Source organism: Ursus arctos, unplaced genomic scaffold, assembly GCF_023065955.2.
Source record: "Ursus arctos isolate Adak ecotype North America unplaced genomic scaffold, UrsArc2.0 scaffold_1, whole genome shotgun sequence".
Taxonomy (NCBI): Eukaryota; Metazoa; Chordata; class Mammalia; order Carnivora; family Ursidae; genus Ursus; species Ursus arctos.
This window is the reverse complement of record NW_026622763.1, coordinates 24,460,843-24,485,416: the sequence shown is the minus strand read 5'-3', so window position 1 is coordinate 24,485,416 and position 24,574 is coordinate 24,460,843. Positions and strand designations below refer to the sequence as shown.

General features: G+C 33.5%; 1 protein-coding gene across 1 annotated transcript in view; it reads left to right on the top strand.

The window, feature by feature from the left end:
• LRP1B (LDL receptor related protein 1B) overlaps window positions 1-24,574 on the top strand; it is a 1,450,575-nt gene that overhangs the window by 884,702 nt on the left and 541,299 nt on the right. The window contains exons 28-29 of the mRNA XM_057306380.1: window positions 12,771-12,902; window positions 14,244-14,471. Coding sequence (XP_057162363.1) covers window positions 12,771-12,902; window positions 14,244-14,471 — 360 coding nt within the window. The remainder of the gene's footprint in view (window positions 1-12,770; window positions 12,903-14,243; window positions 14,472-24,574) is intronic.

Sequence of the window (24,574 nt, the reverse complement as noted above, 5' to 3'; positions counted from 1 at the left end):
AGAATTTGGGATTAGTGTGTAATTGTAAGATCCTTCTGAAAATGCATTTCTTTAAAAATATTAAATTATTTTCTAAAAGGAAAATATAATATAGATAAATTATTTTATTATATTAATAATTATTTTGTACCAATAAAGTTTATTAACAGGACGAATATTCATTACTATAAAAAATGACTGCATGGGAGAAAGAAAAATCTTCCACTTATCTAACAAATTGGATCCTGGCATTCTGCTTTGAGCAGAATTTTATTATGTAAATAAATATCATACATATTTTATATTGCATCAATATTTGCATACATTTTATTTGAATTTAATGGATAAAATAATTGTTTCGGTTTAAAGGGTTTATTTTTGCTGGTGAGAAACTACAATTAAACATAGTTTGCATGAAATATGAAATTATCTTCAATGATATTGTTTTTTTCACAGAGCACACATCAGTCTTATGTGATTGCATAATTAACATTTGGTTGTCTTATAAAGCATTGTAATTATACATTATTTAGTCTCTTTACCTACAGCTATGATGTGCTTTAGAAGATTAACTCACTTTCCAAATATTTAGATTCCTGACACTTTAGAACATACCCCACATACATTGATGAGCATGCATATGAAGCCAAATGTCTTAAGTCTAACACAGTAATACACACCAGAGAAATTTTAGGAAAAACAATATGTTATGTACATAAGTCAGTTCCTGCCAACAAGACACCGATACTCAAACTCAGATATTGACAAATTAAGGCCCTCAGACTAAGTTCAGCTTCCTGCCTCTTTCGTAAATAAAGTTTTATTTGAACATAGCCAAACCTTTTGATTCACATACTGTTTTATGGTTGACTTTCTGCTACAACAGAAAAGTAGAATAGTTACTATGAAGGGCATAAGGCCTGCAAAGGTGAAAATATTTACTATCTGGACTTTTACAGAAAAAAAAAAAAAAAGAAAATGGCCAATCTTTGATTTATCTGTATATACAGACATAAGATGTATGAATATAAGTCACAGATAATTAGAAAACAAGACAGTAAACAATAAATTGTTTAATGCCTTGTATAGTCAATAATTAAAACTAACATTTAGTAGTGAAAGAGATCAACCTTTGCTACCTTCATTAGAAACTGTTCTGTGGAAGAAAAATGACTTAAGGTGATTCATGAAGAAAGGTTAACATGTTGGTGATGAAATTCTGTGGGAGAAGTGTACCATGTGGAAGTGGAAAAGGACAAGCTATAGATATTCAGAGAACAATGAGGAGTTGATTTGAGCATGTGCATAATGTGTATGCAGAAGAAAAGCAGGCATAGAGGCTGGAAGTTAGGGTGGTATCTTAGAAAGAGTGATTGGTATGTTCTGAGCAGTACCACAGATTACCGGTTACACGGCCATAGAAGTCGTTCAAAGGTGACGAAATAAAACTTTATGTTGGAAGAGGAAAAGTAAAAATGGAAAGAAGGAAACACATATTAGGGAAAAACAGATAATACTTGATAACTTGATAATACTTGATTAAATATGGTAGTGAAAAAGAAGTGAAAAAAAATGCTCTGAAATTTAAATTTTGTGAGTTTGAAAGGTTGAGAACATCTTTAACAAAAACAAATAGAGTGAATCAGGATAAAACAAACAAAACACACAAAAAACACCTGGAGGTTAAAGTACATAAAATAAACAAGTCTGGCCAATGCCAAAGAATCATGGGGGGCAATGGTAGGAGGTAAGATTGTGACTTTGTGAGGTAGACAGTGGGAAGCCATCCAGAATTTTTCAGCAAGGCAGCTATATGATTAAGTCTGTGTTTTAGAAGGCTAACTGTATGCAATGGGGAAAAACTAGAAATCAAGAGATTACTTAGAAACTTAGTGTAGCAATCTAAGAGAGAAATGGAGAGAACCTAAATTGAGCCAGTGACCATAGAATTGCTGGGAATGGTGTACAATTAGAGTACAGATTCTTAAACCCCTTGGTGTAAGAACTATGTCTTATCTACTATTAAATTCAAGCTTTTTAAAAGTAGGCAGAATAACTAGGTACTTCATAAATATTTATTCAATGCATAACTATATATATTACATATATCTGTAAGGTTCTTTGTTTGGCCAACTTGAGTTTAGATAATATGAACTATCAGTACACTCAGTCTGCACAGTTCTGTTTGCATTTCATCCGTTAAGATTGCCTCTAGCATTTCATTGACTGGTCAGCTTTTCCCATCTCCTGGATACAAATAAAGGGGATAGCCTTAATCATGTAGGAATTTATAACCTCTGTGTTGATACTGGATTCTGCAATAGTATTTCTTATAAAATAGTTAATTGTTTGATATCAAGTGTTGGCAAACCTTTTCTGTAAAGAGCCAGATAGTAAGTATTTTAGGGCTTGGTGAGCCGCATGATCTCTACTGAAACTGCTCAACTCTGTTGTTGTTGTGTGAAACAGCCATTAACGACGTGTAAACTAATGAGCCATGGCTATCTTATAATAAAACTTTATTTACAAATGCAAGCAGTGGATTATATTTGGCTCTGGGTTCACCATTTGCTAATACCTGCTTTATATTAAAATGTGAGTTTGTGAATCAAATTCCTTAATTTGGTAATTTGGTGTCTGTTCAATTGCATGATTAGAAAGAAACTAAAAATATTTAACAGCATTATTTCAAAGTGAGAAAAGATAAATATTGGAAGTAAAAAGTCTTGGATTTTGCACACTGAAAGCACAAAATATTGTGAATACTAAGTGATAGTGTTATCATTAATACAGATAGGCTACAAAGCAATGTAATTTCTTACTTGTGCATACAGAAAGTAAATATTTTATTTTTGCTTTTAAAAATATTTTATCACAATTATAGGATGTTGAGAAGAGCTAGTATGATTCTGGGCCAAAAATAGTGATGTTCAAAGTGAAATCCAAGTACCTATCATTGAGCTGTCTTGGATTATGCTTTTAATTTCCTTGAGAGGAATAGCATTTCCTATGTCAATATTTTTAAACAAATTTCTCCTCCTCCTTCCTCTTCCACCGTTTACTCCTCTATTTTTTTTTTCTTTCTGTTTTTCTTCTTTTTCCTCACCCTCTGTTCCTTGTCTCAAGTGTTGAAATTTGTACTTTTACCACTACAGCTAGGTCTCCCTGACTCTAGGTATTTAATGTTCTCAAGCAGTGCCCCTTGCTTCTGCCTCCTCTCCTCCAACATCTTTCCTTAATAACTTTTACATCTGCTCTCTTCCTTGTCTCACCTGCAATTCTTTGAGGAATCTAATTGTAACACACAAATATAAAAAAGAAGAAAATAAAATATATGGCACTTACTCCATGTGATAGAGGGACTTGGATTCCCAAGGAATCTCTAGACTTAGGCTTCCGTTCTCTAATGGTTTCATTCTTAACTGATTCTTTTTTTAATTGAGATAAAAATTAGTATTTAATATATGAGTTTCAGCTGTATATTATAATTCAACTTTGTACACTACAAAGCAATTACTACCATTAAGTCTAGTTACCATCCATCACCATACAATTGAGACCTATCACCCATTTTGCCTAACCTCTCAACTTCTTTCCCTTCTGATAATCAGTAATATTCTCTGACTTCATTTTTGTTTTCTTTTGTTTGTTTGTTTTGTTTTTAGATATATAAGTGAAATCATACGGTATTTGTCTTTCTCTATCTGACTTATTTCACTTAGTGTGATTCACTAAAGGTCCATCCATGTTGTCACAAATAGTGATTTCCTTTTTTATGGCTGTGTAACATTTCCTTGTATCTATATTTATAGAGATACACCTATATCTATATGCCACATCTTTTGATTGATTCATCCATTGATTGACACTTAGATTGTTTCCATATCTTGGTAATCATAAATAATGCTGCAGTGAACACAGTTTACATATTTCTCTTTGAATTGGTATTTTTGTTTTCTGGGTAAATACTCAGAAGTGGAATTGCTGAATTGTGTTAGTTCTGTTTTTAGTTTTTTGAGGTATATCCAAATAGGTTTCCATAGCAGCTTTACCAGTTTACATTGCCACCAACCGTGTGTGAGTGTTCCCTTTTCTTCACATCCTAACAGACATTACTTCTTGTCTCTTTGACAAAAGCCATTTTAACAGGTGTGAGATGATAATCTCATTGTGGCTTTGATTTGCCTTTCCCTGATAATTAATGGTGAACATCTTTTCATGTGCCTGTCAGCCATCTCTATGTCTTCCCTGAAAAAATGTCTATTTAGATCCTCTGTCCATTTTTTAATGAGGTTGTTTCTTTTGTTGTTGTTGTTGAATTGCATGTTCTTTATGTACTTTGAATATTAGCCCCTATATATGATGTGCACGTATCTTCCTCCATTTAGCACCTTGCTTTGTGTATTGTTGATGATGTCCTTTGCTGCGTAGAAGTTTTTAGGTTCGAGGTAGTCCCATTTGTTTATTTTTGCTTTTGTTTCCATTGCCTCTAAAATTAGACCAAAAAAAGAATTACTAAGACTAATGTCCAGGAACTTACCACCTAAGTTTTCTTTTGGAATTTTATGGTTTCAGGCCTTACATTCAAATCTTTTATCAATTTTGAGTTAATCTTTGGTGTAAGATAGCAATCCAGTTTCATTCTTTCACATGTGGTTATACAATTTTCCCAATTCCATTTATTGAAAAGACTGTCCTTTCCCTATTGTATATTTTTTACTTCTTTATCATAAAATGATTGAGGGTATATGTGTGGGTTTATTTGGGGGCCCTGTACTCTATTCCATTGATATATTTGTTTCTTTTTAATCCTGTACCATTTCGATTAATATAATTTGAAATCAGAGAGCATGATACCTCCAGATTTGTTCTTTCTCCAGATTGCTTTGGCTATTCAGAGTCTTTTGTGTTCTATACAAATTTTATCATTATTTGTCCTAGTTTTGTGAAAAATGCCCTTAGGACTTGCATAGGGGTTTCACTGAATCTGTAGATTGCTTTGGATATTATGGACATTTTAACAATATTATTCTTCCAATCCAGAAGAATGATATATCTTTCCACATATTTGTGTCTTCAGTTTCTTGTATCAGTGTGTCTTGTAGTTTTCAGTGTAGAAGTCATCTTCTTAAATTTATTTCTAGGTATTTTTTGATGTAATTGTAAATGGGATTGTTTTCTTAATTTCTCTTGCTGACAGTTCATTATTAGTGTATAGAAATGCAGCAGATTTCGGTGTATTGATTTCGTATCCTGCAATTTTACTGAATTCATTTATAAGTTTTAACAGTGTGTGTGTGTGTGTGTGTGTGTGTAGTATTTAGGGTTTTCTATATATGGTGTGATGTCATCTGCAAATAGTGACAGTTTTACTTCTTTTTTTAAGTCAAATGCCTTTTATTTCTTTTTTTTTACCTAATTGCTATGACTAGAAGTTCCAATACTGTGTTTAATAAAAGTGGTTAGAGTTTATTGTCCCTGATCTTAGGGGAAAAACATTTAGCTTTCTCATGTTAAGTATTATGTTAGCTGTAGATTTGTCATGTATGGCCTTTGTTATACTGAGGTACATTCCCTTCATACCCACTTAGTTGAGTTTTTATCATGAATAGATGTTGAATTTTGTCAAATGTGTTTTTCTGCATCTATTGAGTTGACCATGTGATTTTTATTCTTCATTTTGTTAAAGTTGTATGTCAGTTAGATTGGATTGGGAATGTTGAACCACTGTTGTACCCCTGAGGATAGCTACCACTTTATCATGCTATGTAATCTTTTAATGCATTGTTGAATTCTATTTGCTAATATTTTATTGAGGATTTCTACACGGATGTTCATCAGAGATATCAGCCTGTAATTTTATTTATTTTGTGGTTTTTTTTCTAGTTTTGGCAGCAGGGTGATGCTGGTCTCTTAATTGGAAACGTTTGCTTCTCTTTAATTTTTTGAAAAAGTTTGAGAAGCGTAGGTATTAATCTTCTTTGAGTGTCTGGTAGAATTTACCAGTGAAGCCATCTGGTCCTGGATTTTAATTTGTTGGGAGGTTTTTGATTATTGATTCAATCTCCTTGCTTATAATCAATCTATTCATATTTTCTATTTCTTCATAATTCAGTCTTGGAAGGTTGTATGTTTTTAAGAATTTATCCATTTCTTCTAGATTATCTAGTTTTGTGGTATTTAATTGTTCATAGTAGTTTTTTTAATAATCCTTTGTATTTCTCTAGTATCAGATGTAGCATCTCTTTCATTTTTTATTTTATTTATTTTTTCAAAGAACCAGCTTTTAGGTTCCTTGAACATTTGTTTTCTTAGTCTCTTATTTAATATATTTCTACTCTGATCTTTATTATTCCCTTCATTCTACTAACTTTGGGCATTATTTGTTCTTTTTTTACTTCCTTTAGGTATAGAGTTAGATTGTTGATTTGAGATTTTTCGTATTTCTTCAGGTTGCCTGTAAATGCTATAGACTTCCCTCGTAAAATAGCTTTTGCTGCATCTCACAGATTTTGGCCTTTTGTATTTCAATTTTGATTTGTTTCTAGGTATTTTTTTTTTTCTTTTTGGATTTTATCATTGATCCATGCTACCCGTTTGGTAGCATGTTGTTTAAGCTCTACATAATTGTAATTTTTACACTTTTCTTCCTGTACTTGATTTCTAGTTTTGTACTGTTGGGGTCAGAAAAGATGCTTGATATGATTTCATTTTTTGTGAATTTATTGAGACTTGTTTTGTGGCCTAACATATGATCTATCTTGGGGAATGTTTCATGTGTATTTGAGAAGAACATCTATTCTGCTGCTTTTGGATGGAATGTTCTGTATATATCTGAGTCCAGCTGGTTTAATGTGTCATTTAAGGCCAATATTTCCTTATTGATTTTCTGTCTGGACATCCATCCATTGATATAAGTGGCACATGCAAGTCACTATTATAGTACTGTTGTTGATTTCTCTCTTTCAGTCTATTAATATTTGCTTTTGTGTTTAGGTACTCCTTCATTGTGTATATAAATACCTACATAAATACTTAGAAATGTTCTTAGAAATCTTCTTGTTGGGGGCACCTGGGTGGCTCAAGGGTGCCTGGGTGGCTCAGTAGTTGAGCGTCTGCCTTCAGCTCAGGACATGATCCCGGAGTCCTGGGATCGAGCCCCACGTCGGGCTCCCTGCTCTGCTGGGAGCCTGCTTCTTCGTCTCCCACTCCCCCGCTTCTGTTTCCTCTCTCGCTGGCTGTCTCTCTCTCTGCCAAATAAATTAAAAAATAAATTAAAAAAAATAAATTAAATTAAAAAAATAAAAATAAAAAAAAGAAGAAATCTTCTTGTTGGATTGACTATTATGTAATGCCTTTGTCTTTTGTATAGTTTGTTTTGAAGTTTATTTTGTCTGATATAAGTATAAACTACACCAGACTTTTTTTTTTCTCTTTACTTTCCATTTGCATAGAATATCTTTTTTTTTATCCCTTCACTTTTAGTCTGTGTGTGTCCTTAGATCATAAGTGAGTCTCTTTCAGGCAATATGTGGATGGATCTTGAGTTTTGTTGTTTGTTTGTTTGTTTTGTTTTATTTATTTTTTTCACATTCAGCCGCTCTTTGTCTTTTGATTAGAGATTTACTCCATTTACATTTAAAGAATTATTGATAGGTATGTACTTATTGACATTTTTTTTTAATTGTTTTCTGGACGTTTTTGTAGTTTGCCTGTGTTCCTTTTTTCTTCTTTTACTCTCTTCCCTTGTGGTTTTGTGTTTTTCTCTAGTGTTATGTTTAGATTCCTTTCTTATTGTCTTTGGTTTATCTACTATAGATTGTTGATTTGTGGTTACCATGAGGTCCGCATATAACACCATATATAGAGAGATAGATGGATAGAGATACACACACACATACTATCTATTTTGTTGATAGCAGCTTAAGTCTGAACACATTCTAAAAACTACATCTTCATTACCCTCCCCTACCATGTGTTCTATTCTTGATGTCACATTTTACATCTTTTTATTTTAGGTATCCCTTAACTAATTACTATAGCTATAATTAATTTTAGTACTTTTGTCTTTTAGCCTTCATATTAGCTTTATAAATGATTACTCCATTACTTTTATGATATATTTACATTTATTAATGAGTTTTTTAACTTTCATATGTGTGCTTGTTACTAGTTATTCCCTTTTCTTTTTACCTTAAAGAATTCTCCTTAACATGTTTTTAAGGCCATTTAGTGGTAATGAATTCTTTGCATTTTGCTTATCTGGAAAACTCCATTTCTCTTTCAATTCCAAATAATAACCTTGCTGGGTAAAGTATTTTTCAATGGAAGTTTTGCTTTGGTTTGTATTTTGTTGTTTTGTTTTTCCTTTCAGCACTCCGAACATGTCATCCCACTCCCATGTGGCCTATAAACTTTCTGCTGATAAATCTGCTGATAGCCTTAATGTTCCCCTGTATGCAAGAATTTGTTTTTCTCTTGCTGCTATTAATATTCTCTCTTCATTTTTAACTATTGACATTTTAATTATAATGTATCTTGGTTTGGATCCCTTTGTATTTAATTTATGTGGAACTCTCTGTGCTTCCTGGAACAGGATGCCTAATCCCTAATTTTTTCCCCTACATTTTGGAAGTTTTCAACCATTCTTTCTTTTTTTTTAAGTTTTTATTTAAATTCCAGTTATTTAACATACAGTGTGTATTAATTTCAGGTGTAAAATCTAGCTATCCATTGCTTACTTACAATATCCTGTGATTATCACAAGTGCCGTCCTTAATACCTCCCCTATCCCACTGCCCACCTCCCACCCCCAGGAACCCTCAGTTTATTCTCTATAGCTGAGAGTCTGTTTTCTGGTTTGCCTCCTTTTTTGCCTCCGTATTCATCTGTTTTGTTTCTTAAATTCCACATATGAGTGAAATCATATGGTATTTGTCTTTCTCTGACTGACTTCTCTTGCTTAGCCTAATACTCTCTAGCTCCATCCACGTCATTGCAAGTGGCAAGATTTCACTCTTTTTATGGCTGAGTTATAGTCCATTGTATGTATATGCCACATCTTCTTTATCCATTCATCAGTCAATAGGCATTTGGGCTCTTTCCATAATTTGGCTATTGTTGATAATGCTGCTAAAAGCATCAGGGTACATGTGTCCCTTCAAATCAATATTATTATATCCTTTGTGTAAATACCTAGTAGTGCAGTTGCTGGATTGTAGAGTAGGTCTATGTTTAACTTTCTGAGGAAACTCCATACTGTTTTCCAAAGTGGCTGCAACAGTTTGCATTCTCACCAAGTGTAAGTGAGTACCCCTTTCTCCACATCCTTGCCAACACCTGTTGGCTGTTCCTTGTATTGTTGATTTTAGCCATTCTGACACAGGTGTGAGGTGGTATCTCATTGTGGTTTTGATCTGTATTTCCCTGATGATCAGTGACGTTGAGCATCTTTTCATGTGTCTGTTAACCATCTGTATGTCTCCTTTGGAAAAATTTCTGTTCATATCTTCTGCCCATTTTTTAACTGGATTATTTGTTTTTTTGGATGTTGAGTTTTATAAGTTCTTTATATATTTTGGATATTAACCCTTTGTCAGATATATCATTTACAAATATCTTCTCCCATTCAGAAGGTTGCCTTTTAGTTTTGTTGATTGTTTTCTTCACTATGCAGAAGCTTTTTTATTTTAATGAAGTCCAATAGTTTATTTTTGCTTTTATTTCACTTGCCTCTGGAAATATGTCAAGAAGTTGCTATGGTCGATGTCAAAGAGGTTACTCCTTGTGTTCTCCTCTAGGATTTTGATGGTTTCCTTTCTCACATTTAGGTCTTTGATCCATTTTGCATTTATTTTTGTGTATGGTATAAGAAAGTGGTCCAGTTTCATTCTTTTGCATTTTGCTCTGCAGTTTTCCCAACACCATTTGTTGAAGAGACTTTTTCCCATTGGATATTCTTTCCTGCTTTGTCAAAGATTAGTTGACAAAATAGTTGTGTGTCCATTTCTGGGTTTTCTATTCTGTTCCATTTATCTATGTATCTGTTTTTATGCCAGTACCATACTGTCTTGAACAGTCATTATTTCTTTAAATAAATTATCTACCACCCTTCTCTCTTTCTTCTATATCTGGGACCCCTATCATGCATATGTTATTCTGTCTGATATTGTCCAACAGTTTCCTTAATCTACCTTCACTTTTATTATTATTATTATTATTATTATTATTATTATTATTATTTTCTTCTTTTTGCTCCACTGATTGGATGATTTCCACTGCCTCGTCTTCCACATTGCTGATCCATTCTTCTACTTAGTCTAGTTTGCTGTTGAACCCCTCTATTGTGTTTTTCATTTCAGCTATTGTAATATATTGTATTGTAGTCTTTCAACCTCTTTTTGGTACTTTCTTATGTTTTCTGTCCCTTTGTTGAAGTTCTCACTGTGTTCATTCATTCTTCTCCAGAGTTTGGTGAACATCTTTATGAATATGACCTTGAACTCTTATCTGGTAGATTACTTACTTCTGCATTGTTAACGTCCTTTTTCTGAGCTTTGTCTTATTCTTTCATTTGGAATATATTCCTCTGTCTCTTCATTTTGCTTGACTCTCTGTTTTTATTCTTATGCATCAGGTGAAACAGCTACCTCTCTCAGTCTTGAAGCAGTGGACTTGTGTAGCAGCTAACTTTATCTTTCAAACTGTTTTAGCTTGTGTGTGTTTCTCAGACCTTTGTGATTGTGTAAGTAACCTGTTGCAGGTGTGCCAAAATCTGTCAGTGTTCCAAAAGGAGGGATTTTAGACAGTGCATAGTTTTAGTCTAATTGTAAGCCAGATTCTCAGGCAATAGCTTTTAAGTTGTATAAATAGAGTCTTATCGGTTCATAATTGTAAACCATGCAGATTTTCAAACCCGAGAGATCTGGACAACAGTTTTAAAAATTATGGCTTTAGACATATGTACCTCCCTCTTCTGGGAGATATCAGCAAAGATATTAGAGGGCACTAATATGGTGATTCTTTACTTAGGTTTCCAGAGGCACCTCTGACCTCTGGATGTCCTCAGGCTTAAGCTCCAGAACAAGAAAATAGGCATTTTCACACAAATACTGGGGGAGTGTTTCAGTCTACTGTTTATGCAGTGCCCTGGGGGTTGTAGCCTGCCAAGGTCTGTTTCTCCAAATGTTTTAGACCCATGGGGCCCAGAAATGTAATCCCCCCTAGCCAAGAGATCTAGATGCTCAAGAAGTGTCCCCCGTGAGGGCTGTACATCCCTGCCAGCTGTGGTGAGACAGGCAGTGGCTCTGGTGCATGAAGGTGGGGTGCTTGGCTGGCCAGCTAGAGCTGGGCAGGCTGTGGCTATGGTGTGTGGGGTCAGGGTGCTCTGACTGGAGCTAGCAGTAATGCTTGAGGAGGATTTCATCTGAAACCATGTCTCTGCCTCTCCTACATGTCTCAGTGTGGCCCTTTTATCCTTTGCTGTGGAGGTGGTGTTTAGCTAGCTTTCAGGTCCCTTTCATAGGGAATTGCTCTATATATATGGTTGTAGATTTGTTGTGTTCATGGAAGGAGGTGAGTTCAGGATTCTTTTATGCCACCATCTTAAAATCTCTCCTTAATTGATTTTCTTAGAAAAATGTTTCTGAGTCTTTCATTTCCTTTGATTGATTGATTGATTGATTGATTTTTAAGCAAATGCAAAGACATTGATTATTTTTATTACCTTGGCGGGGAGGATGCTAAATACTGGCAAAAACCACATTGATTATCAAGTACAGTTAATTTCTTATATCCTCTACAATTTTATTATAACTCATTGATTTTTAGTCTTTTGCCTTAAAACTCCACAGGACTGACATTAACTACTCTGAACAATAGGTCCACTTGTTAGGAAGTTAAAATAGGTTGAAAACTAAAATATTGCTGGTGGGATCAGAAGTCGTAACACTTTTCTGCCTTTAATTTAGTATCCTTATTCTACTAGAAAGATTATATAAAATAAGATTTAAGAGAATAGTTATTGATCAGCTAAGATTAAAATCTTATCCAAAAGGCATAATGACAGAACACTAAACACAAAACAATAAGAGAATGACATTGAGCTGCAAAATTTAATATTCCATTCTAAATTTGAATATATTATAACTTAGCTATGTGGTATAGTCTAGCAAGTCTGTGTAAGTAGAAAAAACTTTAGCCAGTTAGTAGAGAAAAAAAAAATGAAAAAGTAGATGTCTTAATAATGAAGGATGTTAAACATTTCTTTACTTAGGCCTCTGATTTGATAAAGAGCATATGATCTGAAGGAGGGATATATATGGAACAACAGCAGTTTCCTAGGGAAACACTAAGAGTGGTGTGCCAAGGCAAGAAGGGAGTCTATATGGTAGGTTAGGAAGGTAACAACATCTACCCAACTGAGACACTCAATTCCTGGATTATGATTTAGTTGAGCTTATTATAAACTAAATTTGATAATTATTCCTGTTTCTTTCTCAGACAAAATCCTTTAAAAAATCTTTGCCTTTAAGGCAAATGGATGCATATATTTCAACTTAGAGAAAATTAAGGGAGTTAACTTAGTTGTTATCTTTGAGGAGGAAAATGTTTTTATTAATGTAATTGCTATGTATGATTGTCTATTATTATCATATTAATAATCCCTGTAATGGGTGCTATATAGGGAACTTCACTTTGAATCATTAAGTGAATAACCCTTGTCAACCTCAGAGGTTCCCTAATATATTTTTTTTCTTTTTCACTGTTAATATTTCACTGTGTAATTACAGCTCCCAATCCCTGTGCAGCTAATGATGGCAAAGGCCCCTGCTCTCACATGTGTCTGATCAATCATAATAGGAGTGCTGCTTGTGCGTGCCCCCACTTGATGAAGCTTTCCTCAGACAAGAAGACCTGCTATGGTAAATTTCTTGAAGTTCTTATCTAAAATTCGAATTGAATTCTCTCAAATTGTATTAGCATTAAGATTTTCCTCAAAGCGAAGCAGAAGAGGCTTTTAATGTCCTTAAAAACATTGAGGTAGTGCTATTTCCAGACTCTATTGGTGATTCGTCCACTTTTGGGAAGACTGACAAATTCTTTAAATATGTGATATGCTGCACTTTTCTATTTATTACCTTTTTCATTTTTTTCTTGCCACTTTCTTATTTGGTGTGTTAGCAGAATTTATCTCTACAAAACAGAGAGATTTGTAAGTGAAAGTGTATTTTCAGAAAGTGATGATGTAGGTAACTCATGTAACAAAGAGGTACTTAACAGCTTTAATCTCCTCCTGCTCTTCTAAAGTTATTTTCACATCATTTTATAGGGAATTATCAATTTGAAGGGAAAAAAAATGAAGTAAAATATATAACTTTGAAATATTTCTTAAAACTATTTAAACAGCACATTTAAACTAGAAAAAAATGATAATGAAGTTTGTGACTGAAATCAGACTGTGGGTTTTTTTTTTTTCTGTTTTGATTTGTTTTAATTTTGAGTAATTTTTGTTTATTTGCAGAGCAATTACTTTTAAGGTCAGAAAAGAGTGTACTCACAAAGTCTTAACTCAGGAATGTAGGCACATGTTGATTTAATTAATGACATATAATCTTAACATATCACAACAACAAAAATTCCAAAGAAATCAATGAAATAATAGAATATCTGTGACTTCCATTTCTATTTAATCTCTTATTTTACAAACTCAGTTAAGAAAGGTGCCTGTGGGGAAAAAATTGATGCAATGCCTCAAAATATTACTTACCACAGATTTTAAAAATGTGTAATAAAGCATGCTTTCACATCCTTTGAGCTCCAATTTTGATAAGAAAAGCCTGAACATGATTTTTTAAATCCATGTTTAATTTTATTCAGAGGTAGTATAACAAATATTCTTAGGCCTTCAAAAATCATTTAATTGTGTTACAATTAGGTACAAAGAACAAATATGGTTGTTTGACATTTGCAGAATTCATGTGTTTTAGCAATTGTTTAAAATTCTAAGATCAAATCACTGAGAATTTCTTGGTATTTCTAACTAAAGAAAAACAATGACTTAAGAATTAGAACTTGTTTTATATTTGTTTCTTAAGTACTTTAACTTAAATAATAGATAGATCACTTATGCCCATCAAATCTTGGTTATGATTTTCTGGTGTTAAAATTCCCTTAAATCATCAAGTAATATTTTAGAATTTTTAGATTGCTTCAAACCTGCCTAGCTTATAAGAGAAAAACATTTATTTCTATTTCTTTTCTAGAAATGAAAAAATTTCTTCTATATGCAAGACGTTCTGAAATCAGAGGAGTGGATATTGATAATCCATATTTTAACTTTATCACGGCATTTACAGTCCCTGATATTGATGATGTTACTGTGATAGACTTTGATGCATCTGAAGAACGTTTATACTGGACAGATATTAAAACACAAACCATTAAACGGGCCTTTATTAATGGAACTGGATTGGAAACTGTTATTTCAAGAGGTAAGTATTTTGCACATTACAACTTAAAAAAAATGTCATTCAATTTATAATAATCACAAGTCTCTTTTGTATTCTTTTTTTATTATCCAATTCTATGTTGTTAATTGAAAGTTGGAATTGATTATTCAGAGATTTAATAATATGGTATGTCTTTACAATTGTAGAATGCTATAATTATGTTGTGCATAATAGTCTGATAACTAGAAAATTAGTTTCAAAAGAAGAAAAAAATTCAAAAGGGATCTCCTTAAAATTTACAGATTTCTAAACAAACATATTTGAAGACTCCTTTTTGCTGATGGGGGAATAGCAATTTGTGCATACAGAAAATATAGGATATTGGGAAGGACTGGTTTCCCCCTCTGAGTCAAGCTTATTATCAACTTCTTTTTGAATAAATTTCTACAGAACTAGACTACAAAAATAAGACAGGGAACTTATTTCTGTCCATCTCCTGACCTAGCAGGTTAAATCATAGGTTATTGATAAATGTTGTTAAATTAACCATTAAAAAAAAAAGTAACTTTCCCCAAAGTAGAAAATATAGTTGAAGTAAAGTTAGACATACATGCAAATCTAGTGGTTGAAGTCTAAATATTTAGAATTGAATTATCCTAGTCTTTGTTTGAATCTTGGTGTATTGTGATTTCTGGATCAGTTCTTATTGTTCTTGTTGTTGTTATTGTTATTTTTAGTAGCTTAGTGTATCTTCATTGAGTATCTGCTCTTTTCCATGACTGCAAAACCAAACAAGACAGTTTCTGTTCAATTTTATGTTCCATAAGCATTAGAGAGTGATTTGGAAGAGGATAGAGGAAAGGGTGATCAGTAATCCATATAGATATATCAAACTCTCATGCTTTGAAACATGCTAAAAATTTAAAATCAGGCCTTATATGAGGAAAGATCAATCTCCTAATGAAAGCAATAAGAAGCACAGGTTTTAAATTCACAGGTTTTCAAGAGTCTCCACATATCATACTTACAAAGCTGGCTTGAGTATCACTAGCAGATCTGAGAGTGTTTGACCAGTAAAGTGCTCTTTTATTTATGCCAGCTCTTTAGTCATCTAAGTTTAGTACTATTAAAGCAACTTGAGTGAATTGGTTATAAGCTTGTTCAAATATTTATTTCAAACTTGCCATAAGAGAAGAACCTTTATAAAAAGGCTAATGCAAAGATTTTTTATTTGTACAGGATTTTTTACAGAGAGGATGGAAAAATGGTTGGATAATCATTGTTAGACTAGGTGGAGGTCACTAAACACCTTGAAAGATCAGTTAAAGGACACTAGGTGCCTTCTAAGACTGAGAGTCAGGTGATCTTCTCATAAGAAAGTCATCAAAGTCTAACAGAAAGTTGTTTAAGCACTTTATCGTGAATGTGAAATCCTTACCAAAAGGCTTTGTGAATTGTAGGAAGCAAAAGATGTTATACCTCAGAAAAATGTGAGAACAATTTTCTGTCTATAATTATAGATTGGTAGCTAGTAGTAATTTGATGAATTTGTCTTTGAGAAAATCACAGACTTATATTCATTTAGAGGACTCTATTTATAATTATTAACCAAAAATTGAGCAATGATATTTTCTAACATTATACACACACACACACACACACACACACACACACACACACACACACATTAGGATCAATAATCATTAATGCAATCATTTGACAAATATTGGAATGTTTTATATATGATAAGAAATTGAAGGAGAATCAGCATTGGCTGAATAGTATGGAACACTGAACAAAAGGGACACACTATGCAAGTTGATGGAGCTAAAGAAATAAATAGAAACTGAATCTAGACTTTATGAGTTGTTGATTTTTATATTAGTACTGAAAATAATGAGAACCAAGGAAGTGTTTTAAGGAGGGGGCAGCTATATGGTTAGGTTTGCCTTTGGAAAATATCAGTTCTAGCTTTTAGGTTTAGTAGAGAGTTGAAGAAGTCTGAGATAGGGGGGAGGTGAGCCAGGGACTCTGGGAGACTAGGTTGTTGGCTCATATAGTGGTTTTAGTAAGATGTGATAGAAACCTGGGCTAGAAAGGAAACAATAGACATAGAGAAATGAGGGAGAATTATAGAAATATAAAAGAGTGAATATATAAAGGAACTTAATTAATTGGTTATGAAGGTTGAGGAATAGGCATTGTCAAAGATAAGTCCTTCATTTCTAGCTACCCTACAAGTTGAATGATGTTGCATTTTCCTTTCTTCCAGGGTGAAACCTTGTTAAGGACTGATTTATCTTTCCATTAATAGAAAGCTTGAGATGAACTTTTGACAGTTCAGCTTGTGAGCTCATCAAAGTATCTCAAATCCTGCCAGTAATTGTACTTTATTTTTTCCTTTCATCTTTTGGATTCCCTGAAAATGTCTGTCTGACCTTTCCCTTATTTCTTATATGTTGGCCTCTGTATTTTCTCACTTCGCTGTCCTTCCTCTACTGGACTTTTTCTTGAGAGATTCTTTCTTTCCTTATCTTCCTTAGCTTAAGTCTAATGTGAAACTTGCTTCAAAAATCAGGCTCTACATTTCTCCATTGCCCCAAGCAGACCATTTCCTAAGAAAACACTGAGCCTTCGTGAATGGGTCTAGAAATAGTTTGCCTGCTTTGCCATTCTCCATATCTTAAAATACTAAGCTGTTCTTAATTTATGTACTACCTACATTAGCTATTTGTTAGAGTTACTTCTCTAACAAATAGCTAATGTAGGTAGTACATAAATGTACAAAGCACATTTCATTATAAGCATAAATACTAACACATGATGATAGATGCATTCTTTGTATAAATTAAATATTTATTAACACATGTGCATTTGCCTCTTTCACAAAAAACAAAAGTAATTTTAAATCTAAGAAAAATACTGTAACAATTCATAGCAAATGCTCTTGCTAGTGGTCTGCAGTCTGACTCTCTGGTGGTAATTAATTCTTATCCTTGAGTCACTGCTTGGTCCATATATTTTTCAATTATTGATGCTTTCAGGTTTATTTTTCTGATGTGATGAATAATACTAGCTGTCGTTAATGTGGCAAGCACCATAATCTCATGTAATCTTTACAAATCTCTTATTGAGAATTACCTTCATTCTGCAGATGAGAAAGCTTAAGCTTGTGAAAGCTGAAACCCTTGTCTCAGAAACGAAGTGAGGAAACAATGGAGACACATTCACACTCAGGACCGTATGTTTAAAGCTCCTGTCATCCTCATTACCCTCCAATGAGAGAATTTGGGACCTCTTCCCCAGTGGCTGGGTGTTGTCCTTTTACGCTCAGTTGGCTTTCCTGAGTACCTGTATGCTGCCCACCATTATACATTACTAGATAAAAGATTGTCCCCTGCAATCTCTAAATTAACATAGCAAGAAATTAACTTGCAATTAATATAGTAAGAAAAAAAGAAGACATTAATAGGCCTTAAAGTTCCTTACATAACTGGGAGTTACATAGTTGAGTTTTCACATTTCCATCTATTCTTCTTTTATCTCTCATTTATTCCCCGTACAGTGCTTTGAAATAAATGTTACTTTCTGTTCTTAAAATTGAGGAGACATTTAATTCAGGTTTGCCATGCTAAGAAGTAGCAGAGCTTTGCTACATCCAAGTTTGAATTGACTCTAAAGCTATGCTGTTTCCCCCCCTTGAGCGTCCCTTTCTTTTATAAATAAGGAACTTTGGCAACTAGAGAGCAAAAACTTTATTATAACCACATGGTTTCTACAAATATTTATTTCCAATGTTCACTTAATATACACTCAGCGTACTCTGCTGAGTTCACCTAGTAGCACCTGGGTGAAGTGTAGGGTTTATTCCATCCCACTGCCAGCAGTTTGACTGGTTATTCTGATATATAAGAAAAAGCTTTTAGAGATATGTTGGCAGCTTTATGAGGTTCCAGGTTACTATCAATAAAAATTCACTTTTATTGGAAAAAACTCCTGATGTATCTGATTATTCTAATGCAAAGTGAATCGTTTGCCTTTGGAAAATTAAGGACTCAACTTTCAGCAAGTACCATTGATTGAACAAAGTATTGTTTTAGTTCTAGAGTCATCTACTATCTGAAAGAACTGGACTATTACGTTGACCTAAGCAGATGCTAAAAATGAACAAAAGGAAGATTAATACAATTAGAAGTTATGTTTGTAAAGAACACTCATTTATATGGTAGGGAATTATCATATAATCATATGCTTTTTTAACTACAAAAATATAAACCTCTTTAAATGCAGACCTTTTGATCACATTGCTAATATATAAAATTTAATTCTCAATAATACTTTGAATCTAACTGGACCTATTTCAAAGTAGATTTCCATTATTATTTGAAATTGTTATCCACTTCTGCCAACAATTATTTTGTAAGTGAGTACTAAAGATTCATTCATTGCCTCTATTTTGCAAGACACCATATTTAATTGTTCCCAGTAATAAAAATGCTTAGAAAAAAAAAAAAAAAGATTGTGAAAATTCGTTCAGAGAGAATGAAGGAAATAAAAACAGGTCAGTAATAACAGTGAGATCTAGATTTTGGAACCAGGCCTTGAATTCAAGTAGAAAGTTTGGATAGGGAACATCTGTTGTTTTGCCTATTTCTGAATAGGATTTTCAATTTTCATTATCACCCAGGAAACCTTTCAGTGGAAGAATGTCAACATCTGTGATTTAAAAAAAAAAAAGAGAGAGAAGAAAGAAAGAAAGAAAGAAAAGAAAGAAAGAAAGAAAGAAAGGCAAAACCACACCTATAAATGCCATTTCATTGAGAACTACGTATCTATAGCAATGCGTGCTAAATGAGCCATACTTCCTATGTTTATTCTTTATCTTCTAGTTAGAAGGACAGAATTCTATTTTATTTTTTCCCCATAGGGAAATTCTATATGTGGGTTCTATATGTGATAGATTAGATGGGTGGGGAGATGGTTATATTTAGCTAAGACAGTCTATAACCTCTGGCAGCTTCATATCCGGTAAAAGAATGAGATATAAACAACTAACTAAAATATAAGGCTACATGAAATATGGAGTTTAATAAGGGTGTAAGCTACTTGGAAAATTAGCACAAGGAATACTAAGTTATTATATGGGATCACCGAAGTGCTCACTTAGGCAGTAGTAGTCAAATTAGACCTTGGGGGGAAATGGTAGCAGATCAATCCAGGTTGAGATATCAGTAGTTACAAAGCTCTGGACACTTTATATGAAGGGAGGAGCAAGTAGTGAGCAGTAGCTAGACTTCGAGAAGAATAAATTATAAGGTTAATGAGACAGAGTACAAAGAGTTTTACATCAGGAAGAAGAGCTGTTTTTGTATTTTTGTATTTTTTTTTTCTAAAGGCAAACCCATTTACAGCCGGTTATAGGTGATTCAAACTCTTTTGAAGATAAATTAGGTGGAAATCTGAAAGACTGAAAACTAAGAAATTATAGATAAGGATACAGCTAGAAGGTTAAGAAATGTTCTAAATCTAGAGCAAAAATTAGGGTAGAACAATGAGAGGTATAAGAAGGTGGCAGACATCAAGGGTATGATAGATATAGAAGTAATCAAACCTGATGGCTGGGAGAGAGGTGAAGTTAACCAGATCACTGGAGAGGTGTTGGAGACGTTAGTCCAGATGAAAATAAAAGAGACAACCTTGCTTAGGACATTTTCCTGAATCAGCAGTGAATTATTCCTCTAAAATATCAATATTTATAGGTTTAGGAGATTAAGAGATATGATTAGTGAAAAAGTTGTAATTCTGCTTCATATTCTCTAGGAAAAAATAACAACATAGGTTTGGTATACATATATATGTGTTAAAACTGACAAAACCAAGACAATGATAAACAGTAAATTGTTCAGAGTTGAAGAAGCATAAAATTAGTGAGGGCATACATAGAAGGCCCCTAAAGTATTTGCAATATTCTATTTCTTAGGCTGGATTGTGTTTATGGATGTTTTGTTGACTTGTATACCATGTGTCATATATAGTAATGTGTGTGTGTATACAGTTTTTCATAGTTTCAATAAATGGAATATTTAATATTTACAAAGTTCCCTTGAAAAAGCTTGGCAAAAATGTTACCAATTGTTTTTTTTTTTTAACTTTGCCCCTAAAAATGGATAAATAATTGCCCAGAAACCCACTTCAAATGAGGTTTGATGGATAGAGCCATATCTGCCCTCAGAAAATTATGACACTTGGGATCCCCTCCTTCTTTGAAGGCATATCTGATTTTGGACAAAAGCCTTTATGCCCACCTCCAAGATGCTGGTGTCAGCAGGTCCACTGCATAGGGGGAAAAAGACAGACTGAAGAAAGAAAGAAAGAAAGAAAGAAAGAAAGAAAGAAAGAAAGAAAGAAAGAAAGAAAGAAAGAAAGAAAGAAAGAAAGAAAGAAAGAAAGAAAGAAAGAAAGAAAGAAAGAAAGAAAGAAAGAAAGAAAGAAAAAGGGAAAGAAAGAGGGAGGGAGGGAGGGAGGGAGGAGGGAAGGAAGGAAGGAAGGAAGGAAGGAAGGAAGGAAGGAAGGAAGGAAGGAAGGAAGAAATTTCACATGCAGAGAATTGACAACCAGTGTGTGTGTGTGTGTGTGTGTGTGTGTGTGTTCCATTTAGATTTATCTACATGTCAACCAATTTATGTGCTTACCCCATTCCTCTTTCATCTAAGGCCTTTCTACTGTGATCATTTTTCTTCTCTCTGACTTATGTCTTTAACTGTTCCTTTAGTTTATTGATAATCTGTTAGTAATAATCTGATATGTTATCTGAAAATATATTTATTTAGCTTTTGTTTTTGATAGGTTTTTCTAATCATGGTAAAATACACACAAAATTTATCATCTTGACCCTTTTTAAGTGTACAGTTCAGTAGTTTTAAGTACATTCACACTGTGAACCAATCTCCAGAACTCTTCATCCTATGAAACTGAAACTTTATAACCATTAAACAACAGCTCCCCATATCCCCTCCTCCCAGCTCCTGGTAATTCTACTCCCCAAGTGTCCACCATTTTACTTCCTTTGTCTATGATTTATTTAAGTACTCTAGGTGCCTCTTATAAGTGGAATCACACAGTATTTGCCTATTTGTGAAGGGCTTATCTAACACAGCATGATGTCTTCAAGATTCATCCATATTGTAGGAAGTATCCAAATTTTTTTTTTAAGGCTGAATAATATCCCACTGTATGTATGTATCTCACTCTTTATACACTCATCCATCAATGCACATTTGGGTTGTTTGTACCTTTGGCTATAGTGAATAATTATGCCATGAACATAAGTTTATCTTTAAAACCCTGCTTTTAATTCTTTTTGGTATATACCCAAATTGCTGAATCATATGGTAATTCTATTTTTAATTTTTTGAGAAACTGCCATGCAGTTTCCCACAGAGGCTGCACCATTTCACAGTCCTACCAACAGTACTTAGAAAGGTTCCAATTTCTCCACATCCTTATCAACACTTGGGTTTTGTTGTGATCGTGCTGGTAGTTGTTGTTTTTACAGTAGCCATCATGCTGGGTGTGAGGTGGTCTCTACTTGTGATTTTGATTTGCAGTTCCCCTGATTAGTGATGTTGAACATCCTTTCACGTTCTTGTTTTCCGTTTCTACATCGGCTTTGGAGAAATGTCTATTCCATTCCTTTGCCCAATTTTTAAGTAAAAATATTTTTGTTCTTGTTGAGATATAGATGTAAAGATAATTTTGTTGAGTACAAATTTCAAGGTGAGTTATTTTATCTCAACCCTTTGCAGATACTATTCTACCATCTTTTGTATTCTTTATTGCTATTAAGAATCTCTGTGTTTATCTAACTAGATGCTTTTAACACTTTTTCTTTGTCTTCCTGATGACATTTTTATTTAGCTACCTAGAGTCTGTTGTGCGTCCTGTGGGATCATTTCTTGCATTAGCCCAGGGAGGAAAAAACCCTCAAATATCTCTGATCATTTTTTCTAACCTAGTGTATTTCCTCCTTTGGAAGCTTTGACTAGATTTGCTAGACTATTCATTCTCCAACTCATTTAACCTTCTTGCTTCTCTGTGTTGGCCCTGGCTAACTCCTTCAATTTGTCTTGTGGTTAACTGGCTGAATTGTGTCTAAGCTGCTTGTTAATCCATTTAATAAATTGCTTCTTTTTAAATAGCGTTTAAAAATATTTACAAGTCATTTTTGGTTCTCATTTATGTATTCTAAGTATTTTTTAAAATAAATTATTGGCGGGGCACCTGGGTGGTTCAGTTGGTTGGGTGTCTGACTCTTGATTTCTGCTCAGGTTGTGATCTCATGGGCATGGGATCAAGCCCTGCATCAGGCTCTGCACTCAGTAGGGAGTCTGCTTGAGATTCTCTCTCTCCCTCTGCCCCTCCCCCCACCCCCACAAACACACTCTTTCTTTAAATAAAATAAATAAATAAATCTTTAAAAATAAATAAATAAATTACTGGCTTTGCTTATTATTTCAAAGCATATTAGTTCCTTTAAAATATTCCACTCACTTGTTGTTATCTTGCACAATAATATAAAAATATGTAGGCTTTGGATGTTTAAATCTGTTGTTAATTTTTCTCTTAATCCTTGCCCTTATGTTTTATTTCTTTCTGTGTTTTATTTCTTTGTTCTGATCTATTATGAGAATGAACTCAATCTAGGGAAAATGTGAAGGCCTGGTTTGAGGAATTTTTTTTTTCTTCCATACAGGATTTGAATTTGCTTCTGTTAGGGGGAAGAGGAGTCACTGTAAACTGGAATTTCATTATCCACTACCCAACCAGTAGATATCTTCTTTATAAACTAGTTATCTATTGCTCTAGTATAAACCTGTGCTTAAAGTTTTTGTTTGTGTGTATGTTTGATTTGGGCTTCGTTTGGTTTTGTTGTGTTTTGTTTTCTGTATCCAGAGGAAGAACAGAGAAAATACATTTTGTTTTTATTTTTAAATTATTCTCCTTTTTAAGCAGACAGGGAGATTGTTTTTTCCTGTTCACCTGTCAGTGATGATGTATACCCTTCTAATATACCTGGCATTGTTCTTGTTTAGCTCTCCTAGTCTTTGTGCATTTAAACACTGAGCCCACTTGCACTAAGCAACTAATAATCCATGAATCTCCAGATTATCACTTGATTTGATTTCTCAGGCTTTGTTCCTATGGCTGCACCAACCTCTGTATTCCCATTTGACTTCCTTTATGGTTTTAGCTAACAAATAAGTCTGTGTTGGCACATAGAGACTTTCCTGTCTTGTGATCTTGATAAATCACGTAGAAGTTAAAATTTATCATTTTTCAGAGAATATTCTTGCAATGAAGAGCTTTTCAAAATATCTAATCTGTTTTAGTTCAAGAGGTAAGGGTCCCTCAATATAGAAAATTGAACTCTTTGAGAAATTTGCTGAGAAGTCTTTGACTTACTTGAAAAACAGGTGTTGAGTCAGAGTTTATTATTTCAACATTTTCATTAAGGAAAGAAAAATTTTACTAAACATATGACAGTTTTTATCCCTCTCCACCCTTATGGTGAATATACCAGATCAGTCTAAGAAAAACAAACAAAACAAAACAGCAACAACAACAAGAAAAAACAAAAACAACCGATGTAAGTATTAGGAATGGTCAAAAGGACAAAAGTTTTATTTTAGACTTTAAGTTGATAATTAGAAACTCTAATCCAATGGGTAGGAAAAAAAGTAAGGATAAAAGCATGAGAATTAATATTGGGTGAGTATGTATTTAGATATGTATTTACTCTTGAGAATGAACGCAGGACCTTATCTGATGTTTCTAACTCAGCTCAGATATCCCAATTATAGATTGTGCATGTCATGAATTTATTCATCAATTCATTAAAAATATTTATGTTGAAAGCAGTGTTGTATGCATTTGGGGAAGGGCACTATAAATATATATTAGCAAGGAGCCTACCCTCAAGAAGTATGTGTGAGAGTAGTAATATGTCAGCAAATAACTATCACATTAAGTACAAAAGAATTGACCAGATACAGTCCTATTGTGTTAGGTAGATAGAGACAAACTTTCTGGCTGGAATATATAAGAGAATTGATTAGGTTTTTGTGGTTGATGGTAATGTTGCCAAT